We start from the raw sequence: 26620 nt of genomic DNA on the forward strand, positions 1-26620 counted from the left end.
TTCATATGGCATTAGAAGTACAGCTACACTGGGCTTCCTAATTTAAACATTTCCTCATATGTTTCATAAAATAATTTATGTCTGTGTTGTCCTTTATTCTTATTTTAAATGTCTGACAGCCCACAACTAACATTTTAGTCCTGTCTCGTCTCATCAACGAAAACAAACCATACATACTGTCATAGTTTTTCTTATCAAAGATCAATTTTTAGCTTGTCAACACCTCGTCTTTGTCATGGAAAAAAGATTGTTGAGAACACTTTTCATCATAGAATTCATTAATGATATAACCACTGATGGAGGGGGTAGAGCTGCTGCTTTATCCCATCAAGCATTATCTTCAGATCGACCCTTTACCTCTTAAGTACCAACCTCTGAACATCTGAGTTGATGAGGGCCACTTTAACACACTGTTCATTTTGGTCTTTGTGAGATGACGGATGGGAACTTGTGATGACATCTGACAACTAAGTGACAGTAATTTACTGATATAGCCCCTGTAATAGGACATAGAATCTATGTGTGGCTTGAGACAGGGTTGCCTCGTCACAGTGACCTCATCCCATTCTCTGTAGAACCCAAATGTGAAAGGCGGGAAGAAATGTCAGGATTCGTCTTATGTGAAGAAAGGAGCCAATGACAATGGAGCCAACAACCAACAGGTGAAAACCACATTAGTAAGTGCTGTATTTGTTTCATATTGCTGTTTTCAGTATAGAGGTCACATGTGATTCTGACCTTTTAGAAAAAGAAACAAGCACAAACCTCAACACCAGTCATTAGTCAGAAATGCCACTGACTTTTCTGACCATCTCACATAGTATTTTTATGGTGGATCTTGGACCAGTCTTAAAGCCACCGTCGCCGTTATTTAAGTACAACCCCAATTCCAAAAAAAGTTGGGAAGCTGTCATTACAAACAGAACACAATGATAACAATGATTAAAACATTTTTGACCTATATTCAGTTGAGTACTGTACAAAGACAATATATTTAATGTTAAAACTGATAAACTTTATTGTTTTTTGTAAATATACACTCAGTAAGTGCTTGGGAACTGAGGACACTAATTTTTGCTTGATATATGACTTAAGTTGCTCAGCAGTCAGGGGTCTCTGTTGCTGCATTTTACGCTTTGTAATGCGCCACACATTTTCAATAAGAGACAGGTCTGGACTGTAGGCATGTCACTTCAGAACCTGCACTCTTTTACTATAAAGCCACGCTGTTGGAACACATGCAGAATGTGTCTAATTGTCTTACTGGAAGAAGCCCATTATGGGCACGCACAAACACACCTTCATACTGTCACAGATGCTGGCTTTATACTTTGAGCTTTTAACAATCTGGATGGTCCTTTTTCTCTTTAGCCCGGAGGACACGACGTCCATGATTTCCAAAAACAATCTAAAATGTGGACTCATCAGACCACAGCACACTTTTTCACTTTGTTTTAGTCCATTTCAGATGAGCCCAGGCCCAGAGAAGTCAGTGGTGTTTTTGGATGTTGTTGATATATGACTTTCACTTTGCATGGTAGAGTCTTAACTTGCATTTTAGATGCAATGGTGAACTGTGTTTACTGACAATTGTTTCCAAAGTGTTCCTGAGCCCATGTAGTAATGTCCTTTATACAGTCGTGTTGGTTTTTGATGCAGTGCAGCTTGAAGTGTCAAAGGTCACAGTCAGTCAGTATTGGCCTTCAGCCTCGTCGCTTTATTTGCAGAGATTTCTACAGATTCTCTGAATCTTAGATGATATTACGGATTGAAATCCCTAAATTCTTTGCAATTGTGCTTTGAGAATCGTTCTCAAACTGTTGGACTATTTGCCCACACAGTTTTTTACAAAGGACCATCCTTGCTTGTGAATACCTGAGGCTTTTGAGGATGCCTCTTTCAACCCAATCATGATACTATCACCTGTTACCAATGAACCTGTTTACCTGTGGGAAGCTCCGGGTGTATTTTGAGCATTCCACAACTTTTAGGAAATGTGTTGCACGCATCAAATTCAAAATGAGTGTTATTTACAAAAAAACAAAGTTTGTGAATTTCTATCTGTTAAATATCTTGTCTTTGTACTTAAGTCAGTTGGATAAAGGTAAAAACGATTTGCAGATCATTGCATCATATTTTATTTATGTTGTACACAGCATCCCAACTTTTTTGGAACTGGGTTTGTACCTTGTCAGAAAGTACGACAGCAGAACATGCCCTCCTCTTATTATTTTCAAAGTACCTTTATGTGTTTCATTTAGGTGTGCCCTTTTTTGTGAGCCCTCTATGTTCATTGTTAGGTGTTTGTTTTTATATGATATGTATGTGGGGAATTTGATAAGCATATTTGTCAGAAAGAAAGTTTAAAGCCACTGTTTATTGGAATTTGAAAATAATGGACACTGACATGATAATGCTTTTAAGTGATGGTTTAATTACAAGCAATGCATTTCTGTACTATTTCTACAGAAGGAAAATAAAAGACTCCAACCCAGAAGACTGCAAGACAGTTTTGAGAGAGGTTTGTACAGTTATCATGTCTCACTTTAACACCGCACCCATTTTGTTAAGCTAATTGAGCAAAATGAAATAATTTTTCTGCTGTATTTTATCTGTTAATGTGACAGCGCGTTTCTGGGTCCTGAGTTGGCAGACATCTTTACAGAACAACAACACTGACCCCTTTTCAAACATGAGACTGGCATGTCAGGTCACCAGAGCATTCACAGAGTGAAATACCAGGGGTCACATAGAAGAGAAAATAAAAAAAATATAGTAGAAATAAAATGGTAAACTGAAAGCACAATTCAGACAAATCTAAGAGGACATTGTGAAGCAAGTGTAACACATAATTTTTAAAGGTCAATAATTTCCTAGTAATTTCAATTAGGGATACCCCGATCAAGTTTTTTGATCACTGGGGGCCTTTCAGGACCTGGTGGCCAACATGCCTTCACTTCCTCTCGCTGTACAAAAATGAAGCCAACATATCGCGGATATGGCCACTGCCATCTTGAACTGGTGATGTCATTTGTAGCCAGAGTCTACACTAGTGATATCATGAGAACCGATACTCGCGATAGCTTTCGATTCCATGATGAAAAAACCCGGTGATACTCATTTTTTGAAAAACCGGAAGAACCAATACCAGCATTAGAATCGGTGCTATGACTCTTCCGGAACTGATGGGGGCAGTATACGCCATATAGCGTTACAGTCCATGCCTACATTCAGAGCGAGGGGGTGACGAGGAAGAGGAGAGAGCGGCTGCCTGCTAAAGCCCACATTCAGAAATAGTCACAGCTGCACTTTAGACCAGAAAATAGATCTGCTAGCAATATATGCAGTTTTAAACACCACTTTGGCTATTTATTAATTGCTTTTATACAATAGTTCGTTCCGACCAAGTAATTTGATTGGACAAGAGGCATTCCATGAGTGCTGATATAGAGTACAACATCACTGGGACATGTAACAGTAAAATCACTCTGCTCACAGGTGTTATAAATATAAATACAACTGTTAATTAACCAACTGTCACACTCGCTACATTGGCGTACTTGAAACAGTCAAGTCCTGATCTATTAGTTTGCGCTGGTGGAGCCACATAAATAAACTAAGAAATCATAATCTGTTGTCATTTATTTATTGCAGCCAACTATAGCTAAGTGACGTTTGTAGAGCTGTTGTAGGCTATAAAAGCAAAGCAAAGCTTTGATATCGTTTGAACTGAATTATCAATGATCATCTGATGAGGTACTGATGAGGATGAGGGAGAGTGGAAGCTGAATCCGGCTTGTGAGTTCCTGGCGTGTGTGCTGCGTTGCCTGGCAACAGACTGGGGAACTGTTTTTTTTTTTTCGCTGAGCTACATAACATACTTAAATAATTTATTTCATCACCTTTTGTTAACATTTCGTTACTCGGCATTGCTGTTTAAGCTGTTGTTGAACTGTTGTGTAAAAGCTGTAATTGTCTTCGGCACTCGAATGACCGAATCACAGCTGTGACGATATACAGTACAACATCACTACCTCTCGTGTGATATTGCTTAAATATGTTCCATGTTATTTTGTTTAATTTCAACAACAGAGAGAACAGCTCGAGCAAGCTGCGTGTGAGCTAACGATCAGGGATTTCACTCTTAGCAGTACGTGACTGCGCATGCGTATGGAGCTTTATCCCTATCTTTATTCAAGAGAGTGGTCTATCAGTTTGAAAGCATTATTTATTGATTTCACGTTCAAAAACCCTGCCCTCACACTCAAATAGCCTCTGCTTGCGCTTGGATCTACTCTGTTTCTGCTCAAACTGTGTGCTCGCACTCAGATAACATGTTGCTTGCACTCAGATACCATGCACTTGTTTTTTTTTGTGTACCCACCCTGTCAAAATCCCCCAACCGATAGAATGCCAGATTTACTGTTGACCAATGAAATGATCCTTGCCTCCTTGCGGGTGCGCTCGCTTTAGTTTTAGAGCGTCCCGTCCGGGCGGGTACTCTTTAACTGGGTTCATCCACTCCGACCCTCTTCCCCTGTCGGGAGTTATTTTTCAACAGTCACCAGCTCACTATACATTATCCCTTACACACACACACACACACACACACATATATATATATATATATATATATACAGTACAGGCCAAAAGTTTGGACACACCTTCTCATTCAATGCGTTTTCTTTATTTTCATGACTATTTACATTGTAGATTCTCACTGAAGGCATCAAAACTATGAATGAACACATGTGGAGTTATGTACTTAACAAAAAAAGGTGAAATAACTGAAAACATGTTTTATATTCTAGTTTCTTCAAAATAGCCACCCTTTGCTCTGATTACTGCTTTGCATACTCTTGGCATTCTCTCCATGAGCTTCAAGAGGTAGTCACCTGAAATGGTTTCCACTTCACAGGTGTGCCTTATCAGGGTTAATTAGTGGAATTTCTTGCTTTATCAATGGGGTTGGGACCATCAGTTGTGTTGTGCAGAAGTCAGGTTAATACACAGCCGACAGCCCTATTGGACAACTGTTAAAATTCATATTATGGCAAGAACCAATCAGCTAACTAAAGAAAAACGAGTGGCCATCATTACTTTGAGAAATGAAGGTCAGTCAGTCCGGAAAATTGCAAAAACTTTAAATGTGTCCCCAAGTGGAGTCGCAAAAACCATCAAGCGCTACAGCGAAACTGGCACACGAGGACCGACCCAGGAAAGGAAGACCAAGAGTCACCTCTGCTTCTGAGGATAAGTTCATCCGAGTCACCAGCTTCAGAAATCGCAAGTTAACAGCAGCTCAGATCAGAGACCAGATGAATGCCACACAGAGTTCTAGCAGCAGACCCATCTCTAGAACAACTGTTAAGAGGAGACTGCGCGAATCAGGCCTTCATGGTCAAATAGCTGCTAGGAAACCACTGCTAAGGAGAGGCAACAAGCAGAAGAGATTTGTTTGGGCCAAGAAACACAAGGAATGGACATTAGACCAGTGGAAATCTGTGCTTTGGTCTGATGAGTCCAAATTTGAGATCTTTGGTTCCAACCGCCGTGTCTTTGTGAGACGCAGAAAAGGTGAACGGATGGATTCCACATGCCTGGTTCCCACTGTGAAGCATGGAGGAGGAGGTGTGATGGTGTGGGGGTGTTTTGCTGGTGACACTGTTGGGGATTTATTCAAAATTGAAGGCACACTGAACCAGCATGGCTACCACAGCATCCTGCAGCGACATGCCATCCCATCCAGTTTGAGTTTAGTTGGACGATCATTTATTTTTCAACAGGACAATAACCCCAAACACACCTCCAGGCTGTGTAAGGGCTATTTGACCAAGAAGGAGAGTGATGGAGTGCTGCGGCAGATGACCTGGCCTCCACAGTCACTGGACGTGAACCCAATCGAGATGGTTTGGGGTGAGCTGGACCGCAGAGTGAAGGCAAAGGGGCCAACAAGTGCTAAACACCTCTGGGAACTCCTTCAAGACTGTTGGAAAACCATTTCAGGTGACTACCTCTTGAAGCTCATGGAGAGAATGCCAAGAGTGTGCAAAGCAGTAATCAGAGCAAAGGGTGGCTATTTTGAAGAAACTAGAATATAAAACATGTTTTCAGTTATTTCACCTTTTTTTGTTAAGTACATAACTCCACATGTGTTCATTCATAGTTTTGATGCCTTCAGTGAGAATCTACAATATAAATAGTCATGGAAATAAAGAAAACGCATTGAATGAGAAGGTGTGTCCAAACTTTTGGCCTGTACTGTATATTTAAGCAATATCACACGAGAGGGAGTGATGTTGTACTGTATATCGTCACGGCTGTGATTCGGTCATAGGCACGAGGCCGCAGGCCGAGTGCTGAAGACAGTTACAGCCGTGACTGTCTTCAGCACTCGGCCTGCGGCCTTGTGCCTATGACCGAATCACAGCCGTGACGGGTTTATACAGCAGTTCAGGCAATTTTAACAAAAGGCGATGAAATAAATTATTTAAGTATGTTATGTAGCTCCGCGAAAAAAAACCCAGTTCCCCTGGTCTGTTGCCAGGCAACACAGCACACACGCCAGGAACTCACAAGCTACTTTGTATTTACATTGATCTGCAACTGCGTAACTTCGTCCAGTTCGGCTGATGAAACGCTGGCAACCCTGGATGTTGGCACGGCCGGATTCAAACACACCTGGAGGTCTGCACTAAAGAGTCCTGGCTTTCCTTTTCCTCGTCCTCTCCTGACAACCACTCATAATTTAATTCAAAAGTAATTTTGGGGAAAATATCCATCTTCTTGGTGTAACGCTATAGTGTCAGTTTGTGTCAGTGTAGCAAGTGTGACAGCTGGTTAATTAATGGTTGTATTTATATTGATAACACCTGTGAGCGGACTGTTTTACTGTTACATGTCCCAGTGATGTTATACTCTATATCAGCACTCATGGAATGCCTCTCGTCCAATCAAATTACTCGGTCGGAACTAACTGTTGTATAAATAGGCTATATATATATATATATATATATATATATATATATATATATATATATATATATATATATATATACAGTACAGGCCAAAAGTTTGGACACACCTTCTCATTCAATGCGTTTTCTTTATTTTCATGACTATTTACATTGTAGATTCTCACTGAAGGCATCAAAACTATGAATGAACACATGTGGAGTTATGTACTTAACAAAAAAAGGTGAAATAACTGAAAACATGTTTTATATTCTAGTTTCTTCAAAATAGCCACCCTTTGCTCTGATTACTGCTTTGCACACTCTTGGCATTCTCTCCATGAGCTTCAAGAGGTAGTCACCTGAAATGGTTTTCCAACAGTCTTGAAGAAGTTCCCAGAGGTGTTTAGCACTTGTTGGCCCCTTTGCCTTCACTCTGCGGTCCAGCTCACCCCAAACCATCTGGATTGGGTTCAGGTCCGGTGACTGTGGAGGCCAGGTCATCTGCCGCAGCACTCCATCACTCTCCTTCTTGGTCAAATAGCCCTTACACAGCCTGGAGGTGTGTTTGGGGTCATTGTCCTGTTGAAAAATAAATGATCGTCCAACTAAACGCAAACCGGATGGGATGGCATGTCGCTGCAGGATGCTGTGGTAGCCATGCTGGTTCAGTGTGCCTTCAATTTTGAATAAATCCCCAACAGTGTCACCAGCAAAACACCCCCACACCATCACACCTCCTCCTCCATGCTTCACAGTGGGAACCAGGCATGTGGAATCCATCCGTTCACCTTTTCTGCGTCTCACAAAGACACGGCGGTTGGAACCAAAGATCTCAAATTTGGACTCATCAGACCAAAGCACAGATTTCCACTGGTCTAATGTCCATTCCTTGTGTTTCTTGGCCCAAACAAATCTCTTCTGCTTGTTGCCTCTTCTTAGCAGTGGTTTCCTAGCAGCTATTTGACCATGAAGGCCTGATTGGCGCAGTCTCCTCTTAACAGTTGTTCTAGAGATGGGTCTGCTGCTAGAACTCTTGTGGCATTCATCTGGTCTCTGATCTGAGCTGCTGTTAACTTGCCATTTCTGAGGCTGGTGACTCGGATGAACTTATCCTCAGAAGCAGAGGTGACTCTTGGTCTTCCTTTCCTGGGTCGGTCCTCATGTGTGCCAGTTTCGTTGTAGCGCTTGATGGTTTTTGCGACTCCACTTGGGGACACATTTAAAGTTTTTGCAATTTTCCGGACTGACTGACCTTCATTTCTTAAAGTAATGATGGCCACTGGTTTTTCTTTAGTTAGCTGATTGGTTCTTGCCATAATATGAATTTTAACAGTTGTCCAATAGGGCTGTCGGCTGTGTATTAACCTGACTTCTGCACAACACAACTGATGGTCCCAACCCCATTGATAAAGCAAGAAATTCCACTAATTAACCCTGATAAGGCACACCTGTGAAGTGGAAACCATTTCAGGTGACTACCTCTTGAAGCTCATGGAGAGAATGCCAAGAGTGTGCAAAGCAGTAATCAGAGCAAAGGGTGGCTATTTTGAAGAAACTAGAATATAAAACATGTTTTCAGTTATTTCACCTTTTTTTGTTAAGTACATAACTCCACATGTGTTCATTCATAGTTTTGATGCCTTCAGTGAGAATCTACAATGTAAATAGTCATGAAAATAAAGAAAACGCATTGAATGAGAAGGTGTGTCCAAACTTTTGGCCTGTACACACACACACACACACACACGTGTGTAAATTAACAGTCCCTTTATTCCAAAAGTGGTAAAGAAAGCAAGGGAAGAACATTTAATAAAGCCCTAGAGGGTCGGAGTGGATGAACCCGGTTAAAGAGTACCCGCCTGGACGGGACGCTCTAAAACTAAAGCGAGCGCGCCCACAAGGAGGCAGGGATCATTTCATTGGTCAGCAGTAAATCTGACGTTCTATTGGTTGGGGGATTTTGACAGGGTTGTTACACAAATAAATCCAAGCGCAGGGCAGAAATCTAAGAACAGAAATTCCGCGAGCGCACAGAAACAGTTTGAGCGCGAGGAGAAAAGCCGAAGCTCGAGCAGGAAATCTGTGTGAGCAACATGGTATCTGAGTGCGAGCAACATGGTATCTGGGTGTGAGCACACAGTTTGAGCAGAAACAGAGTAGATCCAAGCGCAAGCAGAGGCTATTTGAGTGCGAGGGCAGGGTTTTTGAATGTGAAATCAATAAATAATGCTCTCAAACTGATAGACCACTCTCTTGAATAAAGATAGGGATAAAGCTCCATACATGCGTGTCTACTTCCGAAACACAGTGGTTGGGGTGCGTTTGATTTATTGTACTGGGATGTTAGATTTTTCCACAACTAGACCACGGACGTCAAAAAACGCTGTTTGCACCGGGACAGGACAAACAATAAATAATATCATTCTGTTGATAGAAATGTTAATTCATATGCAAATATTTTAATAAAGTATTTCTTGTTTAAGTACATGAGATCTTAGGATTTTTTTTTTTTTACTGTGGTATCAACTTTGGTATCGAAAATCGTGTAATTTTACTGGTATCGGCATCGACTACTGAATTTTTGGTACCGTGACGTCCCTAGTCTACACAGTACTGATCAGGAAGCAAGGCTGCTTTATCGAGTTGCTCATACACCTTTTCAGCCTAATCCCATGTTGTGCTACTGATCGCAAGAACATGGATTGAGTGCAGACCTCCACCAGGCAGCCCCTGGGCTTAATGCAGCCACTTTAATTCATGCCATAATTGAAGCTGTTCATGTCAAAAGCATCAGAAAAACTAATAAAAATACACTTATCTATTTTTGATGGAGCTGCAGTACGTTGCACAGACCAGCTAAATTTCTCCTGCTAACAGGCACTGTATGTGAACTGTAGATACAATGTAATTATGATACAAATCTTTGACCCATGTTGTTCATGATCTGACTTTGAACGGTATTAACTTTGTCGATAGGCTACAGCACAACAAAACAGGGAATACCAAAATCCCAATTAAAATAGTCAAAAATGAAATAATTTAGTCAGGTTAAGTCTGAGATTTACATCTGAATGCATTATATATGTTAGAAAACACTGGCTGAAAACATGAGAAAACACAGGGAACTACATACAAGTGAATTGTGAAGTAAGGGGCTGAACACATGCTGTGTCTTTAACCACCTGGATAACTGGAGGTCGGGTGCTGGATGCTACTCTTGTGCAATTTCTGTGCTAGCTTTTAAGAGTGTGGTGGCAGGTTGCGTCTGAGGTTGCCAAGCAACCTAAACCATCACTGTATCATAGTCTATTTACCTGAAATCCTGAGTGCAGAGCTGATCTTCTTCCAGGCGCTGTTTGTGTGTAGGCCTGTTGTTTTCGGGACAGATGTAAAGGTCTGGTAGCTCTGCACTAAAAATGATAAACTTCTTCTCCATATTTATCATAGACTGATATTTACAGATGAAGGGAAAGATATCTGTTGGTTGTGATTCGTTGGTCTTTATCACATGACGTGCAGTGTGCGCTGTTTTTTTCCAAAAGTTGAACTCCATTTATCTCGGGGCGCAGGCATTGCGTCCTGAAAAATAGTTGCCCGGGAATGCCTGCACACCACGAAAGTGTCGCTCTGGTGTTTGAGTGCGCCTGCCATGCATCTACATTAAAAACAATTTGTTTGTGTATGGGCCCATAAACTGTTTTTTCACTTTTCACTTTGAGTCTGGCTCTGGTGGCTCAAACATATTGGCCTGCACAAGTCCAATAAAGCTGTTAAATGTAGCATCCATTGTAGTGCTACATTTAAAAGGGGCTGCAGCTTTCTTGTAAGTGGGTGTGGCTTCAGCCTTCAGCTGACACGAACCCAGCATCTCAGAGCATAAAATATTGCCTATTTTTTCATGATTTTGAAACGTAATTTCATGTATTTGGAGACTTTTCTAGTCATTAAAATTTGCCTGGAATTTAACTACAGAGCCTACTTACTTATGATCGAAGCACAAATATAGGAACGAAAAGGAAAAACGACCAAATCAACAATCGGTAAGTCAACAAAATTGGGCAGGCATATTGCTCCGCTTCTGAAATGCTCCTGATGTAGTGTGATGCCGTGCAGAGAACAGAACAAAACCGGGTGGCAGGCGGACTGCTGGAGAGCTGCGCCCAGTGGAATTGTCCCTCTCAGCTCCCTTACAGTCAAAATGGCAGCGGAAATAACAAAATTGGTGATTTATTTATCTCGTATTATGCCTAACTTCAATGGACCATAATATAACAGGTATGGAATTAATCTGCAGATGCTGCAGTTCAAAAGAGACTAAACTTTTCAAACTTCTCAGTTTTTGAGCCATGGTGAAGACATGTCTTAAAGGAAAAGTCCGGTATTTTGCACTTTTAGCCCCATTTCTGGGTTGTTCATGATGAAATAGAGTGGTTAACACCACAATTGTGATGACTGACCCTTTTCGGAGAATTTGGCTTTCCCCTGCCTGGCTTAACAGTGCAGTCTATGGCCATGTGTACATCTGTCCTAAAACCACCGTAAACATTCGTTTTCAAAGCCATAAAACTCACCAAGTGGTGCTTGTTGATGTTCTGACATAAAAATCGTAGAAAACTGTGGTTTCCATGATGATTTAGTTGACATTTTGTCTAATCCGTGGGTTTTCTATAGGAAGCCTCGTTCCGCCTCGACAGTGCTGTGAGCGCTCCTGGAGGAGAACGAAAACAAATGAAAAAGTTTTGTAATAAGTTTAAACAACTGCAAAATTGATTACTCGCTTGTAAACAACCTTCGCAGTACGATGCCTTTGAACAAAACGGCAACCTTCTTCTTTTGCTTCTTTTCTGTGTCCCATTACATTGCAATGGTTTCCTGCCTGTTGGTGACACCCACGTAAAGGAGCATTATCGCCATCAAGTGGGCTGGAGTATATAACGCTTCAGTGTCAAACGAACGATCAAGCGGAAGTTTACACACGGGTGTGAGGCAGCTGAAAAAATAGGTCCACAATTGAGATGAATAGCGAAAACACAGATGGAAACCACAGTTTGCTATGATTTTTATGTCACCACAACGAACACCACTGACCACTCAGTGAGTTTCATGGCTTTGAAAACGAACGTTTACGGTGGTTTTAGGACAAATGTACACATGGCCATAGAGAGCACTGTTAAGCCAGGCAGGGGAAAGCCAAATTCTCCAAAATGGAGCAGTCATCACAATTTTGGTCTTAACCACTCTGTTTCATCATAAACAACCCAGAAATGGGGCTCAAAGTGCAAAATACTGGACTTCTCCTTTAAATTGCACATGTGCCAGAGGCTAAATGAGGAGCACCGGAGTGTGTCCAGAAAGGACGCATTTAATTAAAGCTGAGACAACAGCAAACCAAATTAGGAATAAAAATCTTCTTTTCAACATAGTTACAGACCTTTCTATGATTAGAGGCTAACAACCTCCACAGATTAAACATAAATGAGCTTTTCTTTTCACAGATGTGGCTCCATGCAGCTCCAGCGGTCACCAGACAGTCCACATCAAAGACTCTGAACACCTGCTGTCCTCCAAGACTTTCCTCAATTTCAAATTCGACAGAGACGCCATCATGAAATGTTTTGACTACTAACATGGCTGATGAAGCGTTGTGCCTCTCCTGTATCAGCATCAAACTACAGCCAAACTATGAGACTTTTTACCTTGATCTCCAGGCAAAGATGTTACTGAACATGCCTTTTTCTTCCTTGCCTTGCTTGTCATGAGCACACATTTACATCTATATTTACTTCACTGTTGTAGTTTCCTTTTGCATTCCCAACTTTTCAGACTTGTTAAAAGGGATTGTAACCAGAAGCACCATCTTCAAACTATCCATGACGGAATCATAACTTTTTCTTTGTTAATCTTTGAATACCTAAATTCATGATTCAGTTTACAGGATGCAGCACATAGATCAAAAGGAGAACACTGCTCAGGTTAAGCATTACACTTTTAAAGGCAAGAGAACAGAATTATGAGAACATAATTGATTTTAAGCACATAAAAGGTGACAGTAAAATGTAAAAAACTAACAAACAAAACAGCTGTCATATCTTAGTGAATTTGGCCAGTGAATCAATGTTGAATTTATCGTGTTATATACTGATTTTTAGATGTAACAATTTAGGTATCAATGATTTCCTCCTTTCTTCCAGCTGAGTCCCAGAAATGTTTTGGATGCTGAAGAAAGCTAGGTATTAATAGTGTTATTGGCTTTATGTATTTATGCTGTAATTGTCTTTATTACCAATATTACGAAAGATTTTATCCAGGAATGTAGCCTACAGCGTAATGGAATATTAACCTGGGAAAGGAAGAACAAGTGGTCTTCACAACTTCGTCTTTGCAAGTTGAATGTCATTAAATACATGTTACCTTGTTGTATGGAATTTTGTGGCTGCCAATATTAAGATGAAACTATGAGATCAAATTGACATTTGGAAATCAATAATTACAGCCCACAAAATTACAAATTACAGTGAAAATTCCAGTGACACTCCACAGTACATTACTCAATAATAATACTAATAATAATAATAATAATAATAATGATTGAATGAATTCAATTGGCTGACTGTGCAACCTTAATGATATTCCAAACTTGTATTTGAATTTAAATTACACCCTTGGTGTGAGCTTGTCCCTAGTGAAAATGAACGTTTCTATAATGGCAGGGTTCTTGCACATTTCTTTTCCAAACACTGTCTAAGTCTATGTCTTTCATCACAAATTAGTTAATGACAATTACAATTCAAATGCAAAGAGCCTGGTTTGCATTTTTTATGTTTAGGTGCAACATTTTCTGCTAATTTGAAAATGATGATACAAAGTCAGATTCACATTCAATTTCATTATTACTGTGGCAGTGTAGTGCTCACTGAAACAATGTAGTTTTCATTTTAAATTTAATTTTGGCAATAATTGTGCATTGTACACCATACATGTGAAAATTGGGTTTTGATATTTTTATTTTGTCATACATCATGCACACACATGGAAAATGACATTGCAGTTTGATTAAATAGTTCAATTTTAATACTTTTAGCCACTGAGTTTCCTACATTGTTGTTGTTATTTGCCTTTAAGTGACCCACATCCCACTTGTATGTTAGTCTGTGTGGTTTTCAGCAGTCTTGTAATTCCAAACTGTTGTGTTGTGCAGAGTGCAGGGTTTACAGGTTTAAACTCATGATGAGATTTTGTTGAGCAGAAGTTCTCAATCATATTCTTCATGACCCACGTGTTAGCTGCTATAGTGTTTGGTTGGTATGAAAACTTGCAGACTCTTAAACTGTGGGGCATGATTGAGGACCATTGCATTAAACTACTGTGACCATGAGTTATTGTCAAAAACATTACAGATGACTCTCACAAAATGGCCACATTTAAGGATTTCCAGCCACTAGAGCTCAAAACATAAGCAAAGACAATTTGCATCATAGAAGTCTTAGAAGTTCAACCAACAGTCTGGCTATTTATATTTTCTCAAGGTAATATCACGCATACATGTGAGATGAATAAATCTGGAAGTAAGAGCTCTTTTTCTGATTCTCACCAGGGGTTCTTTGTTATTAATTGTACAGATAGTGATCTCAAGTTGTCCTATGGCTTCAATGGTGTTTTGACTTCAAATGTGAATATTAATAAAAGTTTGGTTTTTTTGCACTCCAGAACCCAAATGTTTTCAGACCTGCCAACCTGTACGCATTTTGCAAACCAGGCACACATTTTGACATCAAAGTACGCTGGTACGATTTGATGCTCTAAAACCACGCATATCGCTCGATCTCGCATTTTGCCGGTTTCAGTCTATTGGTCTATGCAAGTTGTCACTCTCAAGTTGGTGCCCGGTGAGTTTCATTCAGTAAACTTATCAAGGTAATGGCTTTGGCTGGATAACAATGGCTAAATCGCAGGAATATAGGCTGGAAAACATTTGTTTTAACACGCCTACACCTATTAGTAATGTCCGCCCCTGGCTATTCCCGACACCTAGAATAGATCTAAGCACAATGGAGTTAAAGAAAGAATGGGAGGAGAGTGGGATAGGACATCTAGCAAGTCAGTATATAAGGCATAAGTATTGTAGTTATTTAGATATATATATATACAGATGGGTCCAAAGATGAAAAGGATAGAGTAGGCATAGGAATATATATACCATCAATAAATATTAATATTGGAAATAGGACAGCTGATCAGATGTCAGTTTACACAGCAGAAATGATGGCAGTCATCATAAGCCTACAGTGGGTGGAGGAAGTAAGACCTGACAGAGTAGTATTTTGTGTTGATTCAATGGCAGTCCTTCTCAGTATACAAACTACCACATCTAACAGGTAAGATTTAATGCTGGTGGAAGTGCAACTTTGTTGGGTACCTGCCCATGTTGGAATAAAAGGTAATGAAGGAGCAGATAAAATAGCCAAAAAAGCAACTGGAAAAAGATATATAGACATACCCCTTGGTAAAGGATAAGCTAAAGCAATACTCAAAAAAGAAATAATGAAGAAATGGCAAGACAGATGGGACAGAGATAACAGCGGAAGGAAACATTATAGTGTTCAAAAAACCATTACTACACGGGGAGTGTATAGAGGCAATAGAAGGGAGGTAACTGTCCTAACAAGATTAAGATTCGACCACACAGGTCTAAATAAAAATGTTTTTGGTAGGAAAAAGTACTTCAGATGAGTGTTCGGAATGTAAAATAAAGGAAATGTGGAACATATACTGATGCACTGTCGAAAGTATAGGGAAGAAAGGACTAAACCAACTCAAAAGATAGGTAAGGCAGGTAGAGAGTGGAGTCTTGAGGGTATTTTGGGAACAACAGGAAATGGGGTACAGGACACACAGAAAGCTATAGTAGAATATCTGAAGGAGACAAGATTATATTATAGAATTTAAGGTTAGTTGAGGGTTGTTGTTGTTTTAATTAAAAATTAAGGATTATTAGTTAGGCTACCTAATGATGTACAATAGTTCAGGATAGTAACTCATGCTACATACTCCGGTACAGTAGGTGGCGGTATGCACTTAATAAGCAATGGTTGCAACCCGCCATGAAACCAAAAGAAGAAGTGTCATGGCCCAATCCCAAATCGGGCCCTATCCCCTCGCCCTATCCACTCCCCTTCCGTTTGCGTATACATAGGCTATATGTATTCTTTGTGTGTGGAATATATGCTGACAATAACCAATAAATGATCACGCCCAGAGCCGCCAGTGTTAACAACATTTTGTCGAGAGGGAGATAAGTGCTGTCCCATTCCTATTTGTAGCATCCGGAGCCCTTTCAGACTCTCACACTCAATCACTTACAGCTGACGTCAGTTAAGTCAGTGAGGGTTCAGGGCTTTAGTCTTTAGTGGGCCAGATTGGAATTTGGCCTAAGGGTCATCCCAAAGCAATTATGAGAGGTGAGAGCCAGGCGGTGCAGTCAGTGGAGAGCAACTGCAGCACCTGGTTCTAAAAACTGCGGCCGCCTCGCTCTCATGGTTCTATCACCGCCCACTTTTGTAATACGTCAGAGCAAGTCGGGATGAAGTCGGACACAAAACTAACTGGCATGCATTGTGCGCCGATCGCCGGTGATCGAATCTGCTTGGCCAGATCCTTTGGAGGACCCACCAGATGCTAAGGCATAGACGTGGGCGAAGAGAGCAAAATGCCCATTCTGACAACCGAGATGTCATGGTAATACATGCGGTAAGCTTAACACTCACACGCACATACACACATAGCCTACACATCAATAATTACCTTATCAGTATAGCTGTCTTTGGAAAAGAACTGAAATAGTTTCCCATTTAGAATCTTTGCTCATAAATCAGTGACAGTAAGTAAAATAATAATATATAGAATCACTATTTGTTTTACAAGCTAGCTTATATCAGAGCTGCCAACTCTCACACATCAATGAAACTCACGCATATGACCCTCTCCACATGAAGTATCTCAGCTCATAGGCCTACTCTGTCTGTTCTGCACCACATCGTAAAAGCGACATAAAAATCAAATTAATGAGATTAAAACATTGCAGTAAGAGGTGGTGCATGGTAGGTTTAAGATATAATTATGGGATAAAATGTTGACATCAAGGCCATTATTTCGACCGTTATTTATTTAGTTAGTTTTTCATAGCTGGGGGGGGGGGGACAATAAATTTTAGAGAATAATTCCAGGGGTGGGACAAGGAAAAAAAGTTGTAGCCTGTCTTTCATACAGCATCTTTTACCTCAATTTGACGCTTTAATCTTCTCTCTATCTCTCCAACAGGCAGGCATAGGACCTTTCTTAGCACTGGCTGAGTCCACCTGCACATGTCCAGATTTAAAACAAAATGATTGAAATCAAATTAACATGTACACATGCAATGAATAAGGTAATTATCAGACAAAAATCTAAGTTTGTTTATCAGATTTCTCATAATCAGATAATTGCCTTTTTCCAGATGAAAGATATCAGATTATGCTATTTACACGCCCCGCTTGATCTCTCTCTCTCTCTCTCTCTCTCTCTCATTCTCCTTTGAAACCTGTCTTGCAGTGTTGAGCTGTCAGCATGTTTGTTTTTTTACCGGCAGTGAAATCATAACTTTAAAAAAATGTTTTTTAAAAAAGTAACCGAAGAAAATGTGTAATACTGAATATTTCTAATTATTATTATTAATATTTTGAATTTTGAAACCTGTTTTATTGACCTGTTCGTAATAAATTACTTTTTTTGGACTTTAAACATTTATCTCATCATTGCAAGTTAATGATTACGAGAGAGTCAAGACTCAAGCCAGCAGCAGCCACATGTAGAAATGTGGATATACAGTGAAAGTCTATACTTATGAGAAATAGCTTACCAACTAAACATTTCCTGTAATTAAACTGGTAAACTGGTTTATAAACAGTGTGCTGTGAGATCTGCTGCTGCGCACCTCACAACCGTACGTAAAAGTCGCGTGTAATGACCGCTCCTCGTCGGTTAAACAGCACGTCTTTCATGTTTGTCTCACTGACAGGTGGAGAGCCTACAGACAGGTACCCATTAGCTACGAGCCACTCCGCCACTGACTGCTCTTGTCCTGTCCTCTCCCTCTTCTTTCTCTCCTGTCCTCTCTGACTATCACTAAACTCTGAGCTTAATCATTAGCTTTTAGCTTAGCAGCACTCGTAATTGAGTAGGCTTTTGAACAATGCAGGAGAGCTGCATTCTCACTGGCTGAACGCTCCCATCGTACTCGTGCAAGGGGCCGCGTCTCACCTCTGGAGCTACGCACAACTTGGAGAGAGTCTGAGAGTCCTGAACGGACAGCCGTCCTGGTAGGGGATCCTGCAAAGACTCGGCCTACCTGAAGGTTTCTTCCTTTTTTTCCCGAATAAGGGTTTTTAGGGAGTTTTTCCTGACATGCTTTGCAGGTTGAAGGCTGAAGACTCAAAGAACAACGAGATATAGCATAGCAGCACGGCAGCTTGCTCTCCATGCCTGACACGTTGCTGTTCCAAGAAGCTATTCTCCCTCCAGTGTCACCTATACACCCCTGCCTCCTTATCACAACCCTGCTGGCTCTAACGTTACTGGCTGTTGTCCCATTTCTGCATTTACCCACGCCTTGACTACCGGCACCACCTAGCCGTTTAGCTTAACTCAAGCTAGCCAATGTGCTACATCCATAGCTGAGCTCAAGCTAGCCATCGTGCTACATCCATGGCCTGTGACAACATAATGCTCACAAAAGCAAATAAACAGATTACAGACCTTAAGGAAGATATCTGCCAACTCTCTCAGGAACTGCAAGATAAACAGGCCATGCTGACCTCCTGCCTGGACCTGGCTCACGAACAGCCCATGCACATTGTCTCCCTCAAAGCGGCCCTCCAGGACACCGTCCCATGGGATACCTCCACCGGTCCGCGGCCTTCCTCCTCCTCCACACCCAGTCTCCAGACATCCTGGGCTGAAGTTGTGATCCGCGACAGAAAGAGACTCCAGGATGCGACTGCCTCTCCTCCTCGCCTGAGCCTCTCCAATCACTTTGAGGCGCTAGCAGACAGCCCAGATCTTCACCCGGTTAGCATAGCTCAAGCTAGCCAACGTGCTAGCCCCGCCGCTAGCTCTCTGCACACGGCTGCTGGTGGTTGTGCAACGCCTGGCTCTGGAGAAGCCGCTGGCCCCTCTCCGCCTGCGGCTACTGGTGCTTCGCCCTCGGGCTCAGGCGGCTCCACATCTGGGGTAACATTAGCTAGTCCTACACCTGCGGCTGATGGCGACCCCGCAGCTTCCCGCTCCGACAGCCCCGCAGTCCCCGGTGTCGTGGCGGTTGCAGGGGCACTGTCTCCCCGCTCCAGCTGCCCTGCCTCTGGGATCATCGCGGCTGGCTCCACACTGGCAGCTGGCGGTGTACCCACGGCTCGCCGCCCCAGCGGCCCGGCACCAATGGGTGACGTGGAGCCCTCCTCCCCGCCAGCACCCGCCGGTACTGAGAGTGGCTCTGCTGCGGTCCCGGATCACCAGCTCTCCTCTCGGACAACTACCTCTGCTTCACGTCTCAAATTCCTGAAGGAAGCCGTCCTCAGATGCTCCGGAGGCCTCCTCCACCCCACACTCCCGGCAGACTCTCCTCCTCCTAGGGCTGTAACGGCCGATCCACCGCAACACCTGTCCGGCCGCGCCTGGTCACCGATCCCACGGCTAGCGGACGACCTGGACGCTGGCTCGCCACCATCAAACCCGGCAAAAACCCTTCCTCGCCTGCTCTTCCCTCTAACCACCCTGATCATTGGAGACTCCATCACAAGGAATATCCGCTTCTTCAATGCCACCACCTGTTGTTTCCCCGGAGCCACAGTCCCGGTAATCCTGGGAAAACTCCCTGGGCTGCTGCAGTCATTCCCTTCCTCCATTACCCGCATCGTGGTGCACGTAGGGACCAACGACCTGGCTCGGGGCGCTTCTGAGCTGACCAGAAGTGCTTTCACCTCCCTCCTGGACTTCCTGCGCACTTGTGGAAAGTCCGTTTTTATCTCTGGTCCCATTCCCACACTTGGTCGCGGGGACGCTCGCTTCTCCAGGCTGCTCCTGCTGAATACCTGGCTCAGGCCTGCCTGCTACGCTCGAGGCTTCAACTTCGCTGACAATTTCTTTTCTGGAACTGTCCCTCTTTCTTCAAACACGATGGCATTCACCCTACCTCCCTGGGAAGCCGCACACTGGCACCCAATATTCAGCATGCCGTACATCACGCGCCACGTGCATGACTATTTACATCACACCCCCCTCCACCGACACACTTCCTCTCCCTGTTCCAACTGCAGCACAGAGCACAACCCCGCTCACCAGCGCCCCTGTCCTACCATTTCAAACATTAACCCTCCCACCTGAGACATTCCCCATACAGTCCATCATAAAGCACAGACCACCCTGCCCTTACTGCACTAAGACTGAATTACAAAAACTTATCCCCCATCTTCTGCACTCCTGTCACCCCCTGTGCTACTCAAACCCAACAACACCTGAAACTGACTCTACTCAACACCCGCTCACTGACCAACAAAAGTGCCATCCTACATAAATTCATCACTGACAATAAACTGGACTTCCTCTGCCTCACCGGAACCTGGCACAAACCCCTGGATTACTTCTCCCTAAACCAAACCACACCCATTGACTACACCTACACCGACAAACCCCGCCCAGACAGACAGGGTGGTGGCGTTGCTGCCATCTACAAGAAACGCTTTAAAATATCCACAATCTCCATACCTCCTGCTCAGTCCTTCGAACAAGTCGCCCTCAAACTGTCTGGTCCCACTTCCCTGGTCATCGCCATCATCTACCGCCCTCCCAAACCAAACAACTCCTTCCTCTCAGACCTCGCCGAATTCCTCACCCAGCTATCCGCCGTATCCCCCTCAATTCTCCTGCTGGGGGACTTCAATATCCACATCGATGATCCAAACTGCAAAAGTGCTATAGACCTCCTGGAACTGCTCCACTGCCTTCACTTCACCCAGCATGTCAACTTCCCCACCCACTGTCACGGCCACATCCTGGACCTAGTCTGCTCCGCCGGTCTCACCCTCCACCAACTCTCCAGTACCAACCTCCACATCTCGGATCACCTGGCCATCACTGTGGACTTCAAGACCCCCCTCCCTCCCCCAAAACACAAAGGCATTATATCCTTCAGAAATATCAAGTCCATCTCCCCCTCTGCTTTCTCTGACTCACTGGCAAATACTCTGTCCACATTCATCACCCCGCTGACCCCAAACCCCTCTGACCTGGTCACCCTCTACAACAACACACTGTCTCTCTGCCTTGACAAACTGGCTCCCCCAAAAACCAAAACTGTCTCATTTACTCACTCATCTCCCTGATACACTCCTGAACTCTGTCACATGAAAACCCGTAAGCACCAGCTTGAAAGACTTTACAAGAAAACTAGTCTCACAGTCCATCTCCATGTATATATATCCTATACAGACCACCTTTCAAACTACAAAGACGCCCTCACTGCCGCCCGGTCCAACTACTACTCACAACTCATTCACTCTGGCTCCAATAACCCCAAGACTCTCTTTTCCACCGTCAATAAACTCCTCAAACCCTGCGACAACACCCTTTCCTCCATTACAACTGACAAATGCAACTCCTTCCTGGCATTTTTTCAATCAAAGATCTAAACCATCTACACTCAACTCAGCAACCATACCATCCTCCATTATCAAAGCCTGCCTCCAAACTATCTCCCCACTCATCACTACCATCATTAACTCCTCCCTCACCTCTGGCTCTATCCCTAAATCTCTGAAACTGGCCGCTGTCACCCCCATCCTCAAAAAACCCGGCCTGTCATCTCAAATTTCCGTCCCATCTCGAACCTTCCTTTTCTGTCAAAAATTCTGGAACGTGTTGTCGCCTTCCAAATCAAAACCCACCTCCGCTCTCATGAACTATATGAACCATTTCAATCCGGATTCCGCCCTCAACACAGTACCGAAACCGCCCTCCTCAAAATCACTAACGACCTCCTCCTCTCTGCCGACTCTGGCCACCTCAACATACTCATCCTCCTCGACCTCACTGCTGCCTTTGACACCATCAACCACACCACTCTGCTGTCCCGCCTACAAACTTCCCTCAACATCACTGGCTCTGTTCTCTCCTGGCTCAAATCATACCTCACCGACAGACATCAGTTCATCCACGTCAACAACTGCACCTCTGCCACCGTCCCCCTGCTTCAAGGTGTCCCTCAGGGCTCGGTGCTTGGTCCTCTCCTTTTCATCATCTACCTACTCCCCCTTGGTTCCATCATCCGTCGTCATGGTCTCCATTTCCACTGCTACGCTGACGACATCCAAATCTACATCTCCACAAAATCCATCACCCCGGCCACCCGCTCTACCCTCACCAACTGTCTGACTGAACTCCAATCATGGCTGCAAGCCAACTTCCTCAAACTCAACTGTGACAAATCTGAAATAATACTCATCGGCCCAAAATCCTTCTCTACAGCAACACAAAACTTCACCCTCAGCATTGACAACACCACCCTCTCTCCCTCCCCATTCATCCGCAACCTTGGTATCATCTTCGACAATAACCTCTCATTTGAACATCACATCAGCCGCCTCGCCCAAACTGTCTTCTTTCACCTTAGAAACATTGCCCGTCTCCGTCCATTACTCTCCTTCTCTGCTGCTGAAACTCTCATCCATGCTTTCATCACCTCAAGACTGGACTACTGCAACAGCATCCTCTACGGCTCATCATCCAAAGTCCTCAACAAACTTCAGTACATCCAAAACTCTGCTGCCCGCCTCCTCACCCACACCAGCTCCCGTGAACATATAACCCCTGTCCTGCAAAACCTACACTGGCTCCCTGTCCCGTACAGAATCAATTTCAAGATCCTCCTCCTCACCCACAAAGCCCTCCACAGCCAGGCCCCCTCCTACCTCACGGACATACTCCACCACCACACTCCCTCCCGCAACCTTTGATCATCCGACAAAAACCTCCTCTCTCCTCCACACAGGACCAAGCACTGAACCTGGGGCGACAGAGCCTTCTCCATAACCGCCCCCTCCCTCTGGAACACCCTCCCTATACACATCCGTGACTGTCCAAATCCATCCACCTTCAAATCACTCCTCAAAACCCACCTTTTCAAATCCGCTTTTAACCTTTAACATTAGCTTTTCGTTCTCGGTTCCTCATGTGCCCTCCTTTTCTTTGTTTTTGCACTATGCTTTTGCACCTTGTTGTTTTATATTGTCCTTGTCTTCTGTTTATCTCTTAACACTTAGATGTATGTACTTCTTTTCTTTGGTTTTAAATGTAAAGCGTCTTTGAGAGCTGTAAAAGCGCTGTATAAATAAAATGTATTATTATTATTATTATTATTATTAAATGTTGCAGACAGTTTATATTATCAGCCTGGGCCTGGGGCTTGTTGTAACAGTAAATGGGATGTGTTGTAACTGGTGTAAGTTAAATTGTGTCTGTGTGAGTGTGCATCTTACCCTGCGATACGCGATGTGGGCAGCCGGTCCAGCCACACGCTGCTACTGCTGCCAACTTAGTACTAACGGCTGCTAGCCCCGCCCGTTGGAAAGAGTGTGGCATATACCACTATTAGGAATGGGAGGGGGGGACTAAATCTTTTAAGATTTAAATAGCACATTATTGTGCAATTATAATGAGCACCGCTTACATTGTCCTTTCAATAAATACTACTGCATTGTTAAAAAATTATTGTGTCTCAAATTATTCTAGGGGGGGATTTCCGCCCCTGTTTGTAATATTTGTCATGTTCAAAATAAAGACATCAATCAAAAAAAATGACAGAGCAAACTACTCACCTGTATCCATCAGCTGCAGTATTTTTAGCCCCGGTAAACAGGTAATCGTTTTCCGTTCTTAACTTAATGAATTGGAAAGTTTGTTCCGTGTTCCCTATTTCAGATAAATTCTGTCGTTAGTAAATAATTCCAGGGCAAAGCTTGATGTGAATTTCCTCACCACAGACACATTAACAAAGCTTCCTAACATATACTATCATGACGCTATGATATGAACGAGACTATGATATGAAGTTAAATTTATAAAACATTTTTCTTGCATTGAAATTTCTTAAGCAGCATCTCAGTTGAAATCCCAATGATGGCAGAGTCCCTGAACTATAGTGGGCAGACTTCACCAGCTTCTCCTTCTTCTTAAGTTTATTGGCAGAACTCCACCAGCTGGTGATGCATTGTGGGATTTATACTTGGCCAAATACCGCTCAGGTGCAGTCTTACAGTAAGTGTGGGTAAAGTACAAATCAAGCGCACCACACTTTTGGTCGTCGTAGAAATGGGATACACTTGCGCACTTACACTAAGCAAATGGACAGGGTCCAAAACTAACTTTTTCACTTACCAGCTAGGCTGGCCAGGCAGATATTTTTCCAGCCAACCAAATAAAAATTGCGTTTAAGTGTTGTCATTTGCTATCAGTATTATTTAGCATGTCATTTGGGTCTTGTATGCGATTCTCAATCAATATTTTAATAGTGTGCACTAATATTAGTAATGATGTATGCTAAAATATGAATAACTGTTTCAACAGTTAAGTGTAGTATTTGGGTTAATAAATTCTGTAGTATTCTTACTACAGCGCAAAAAGAATCTTTCATTAAGGAATTTTACATGAATCACTGACTTCAGTCCCCTTTGGACAGTTGAGACATAAGATTTTAGCTCGACCAGACTGCAAAAGCAGGGCCTGCCCTATATAAACATGAATGTCTGACCAGTGGTGGACAAAGTATTCAACAACATGACTTGAGTGAAATACTCTTGGTCAAATATTACTCAAATACAAGTGAATGATGGTGTTTTCTGACCAACTAGTGATGGAAACCACAAGAAACTGCCTTGCTACTATAGAATTCACGAAACCACATGTATCTGGCTTGGAAACTTGTTTCTGAGTGCTTCTGGTCAAAAGTAACAGCCTAAGTGACAACATGCTCTCAAAATGCTTTTCGGGGCCTGAAAACACTAAAAGTGACATGATGCTGTTTTCTGACCAACTAGTGATGGAAACTACAAGAAACTGCCTTGCTACTATAGAATTCACCAAACCACATGTTTCTGGCTTGGAAACTTGTTTCTGAGTGCTTCTGGTCAAGAGTAACAGCCTAAGTGACAACATGCTGTCAAAGTGCTTTTCGGGGCCTGAAAATGCTAAAAGTGACATGATGCTGTTTTCTGACCAACTAGTGATGGAAACTACAAGAAACTGCCTTGCTACTATAGAATTCACCAAACCACATGTTTCTGGCTTGGAAACTTGTTTCTGAGTGCTTCTGGTCAAGAGTAACAGCCTAAGTGACAACATGCTGTCAAAGTGCTTTTCGGGGCCTGAAAATGCTAAAAGTGACATGATGCTGTTTTCTGACCAACTAGTGATGGAAACTACAAGAAACTGCCTTGCTACTATAGAATTCACCAAACCACATGTTTCTGGCTTGGAAACTTGTTTCTGAGTGCTTCTGGTCAAGAGTAACAGCCTAAGTGACAACATGCTGTAAAAGTGCTTTTCGGGGCCTGAAAATGCTAAAAGTGACATGATGCTGTTTTCTGACCAACTACTGATGGAAACTACAAGAAACTGCCTTGCTACTATAGAATTCACCAAACCACATGTTTCTGGCTTGGAAACTTGTTTCTGAGTGCTTCTGGTCAAAAGTAACAGCCTAAGTGACAACATGCTCTCAAAATGCTTTTTGAAGCCTGAAAACGCTAAAAGTGACATGATGCTGTTTTCTGACCAACTAGTGATGGAAACCAGAGGAAACTGCCTTGCTACTATAGAATTCACCAAACCGCATGTTTCTGGCTTGGAAAATTGTTTCTGAGTGCTTCTGGTCAAAAGTAACAGCCTAAGTGACAACATGCTCTCAAAATGCTTTTTGGGGCCTGAAAACGCTAAAAGTGACATGATGCTGTTTTCTGACCAACTAGTGATGGAAACCAGAGGAAACTGCCTTACTACTATAGAATTCACCAAACCACATGTTTCTGGCTTGGAAACTTGTTTCTGAGTGCTTCTGGTCAAAAGTAACAGCCTAAGTGACAAGATGCTCTCAAAATGCTTTTCGGGGCATGAAAACACTAAAATTGACATAATGCTGTTTTCTGACCAACTAGTGATGGAAACCAGAGGAAACTGCCTTGCTACGATATAATTCACCAAACCACATGTTTCTGGCTTGGAAACTTGTTTGTGAGTGCTTCTGGTCAAAAGTAACAGCCTAAGTGACAACATGCTCTCAAAATGCTTTTCGGGGCCTGAAAATGCTAAAAGTGACATGATGCTGTTTTCTGACCAACTAGTGATGGAAACTACAAGAAACTGCCTTGCTACTATAGAATTCACCAAACCACATGTTTCTGGCTTGGAAACTTGTTTCTGAGTGCTTCTGGTCAAAAGTAACAGCCTAAGTGACAACATGCTCTCAAAATGCTTTTTGGAGCCTGAAAACGCTAAAAGTGACATGATGCTGTTTTCTGACCAACTAGTGATGGAAACCAGAGGAAACTGCCTTGTTACTATAGAATTCTCCAAACCACATGTTT

The 26620-nt window shown here is 42.7% G+C and overlaps 1 protein-coding gene across 2 annotated transcripts in view; it reads left to right on the forward strand.

Moving 5' to 3' along the window:
• The window catches only part of dcp2 (decapping mRNA 2), a 65681-nt gene extending 51024 nt beyond the window's left edge, over positions 1-14657 (forward strand). The window contains exons 9-11 of one of the 2 annotated variants that reach the window (XM_033646992.2): positions 576-662; positions 2470-2521; positions 12452-14657. In XM_033646992.2, the coding sequence (XP_033502883.1) occupies positions 576-662; positions 2470-2521; positions 12452-12582 (270 nt within the window). In that variant the 3' untranslated portion in view covers positions 12583-14657. Of the gene's footprint in view, positions 1-575; positions 678-2469; positions 2522-12451 lie in introns of both variants that reach the window. The other variant, XM_033646991.2, reaches the window with a different exon arrangement.
• Positions 14658-26620: the final 11963 nt, after the last annotated feature.

The sequence above is a fragment of the Epinephelus lanceolatus genome, chromosome 19 (genome assembly GCF_041903045.1).
Source record: "Epinephelus lanceolatus isolate andai-2023 chromosome 19, ASM4190304v1, whole genome shotgun sequence".
Classification (NCBI taxonomy): domain Eukaryota; kingdom Metazoa; phylum Chordata; class Actinopteri; order Perciformes; family Serranidae; genus Epinephelus; species Epinephelus lanceolatus.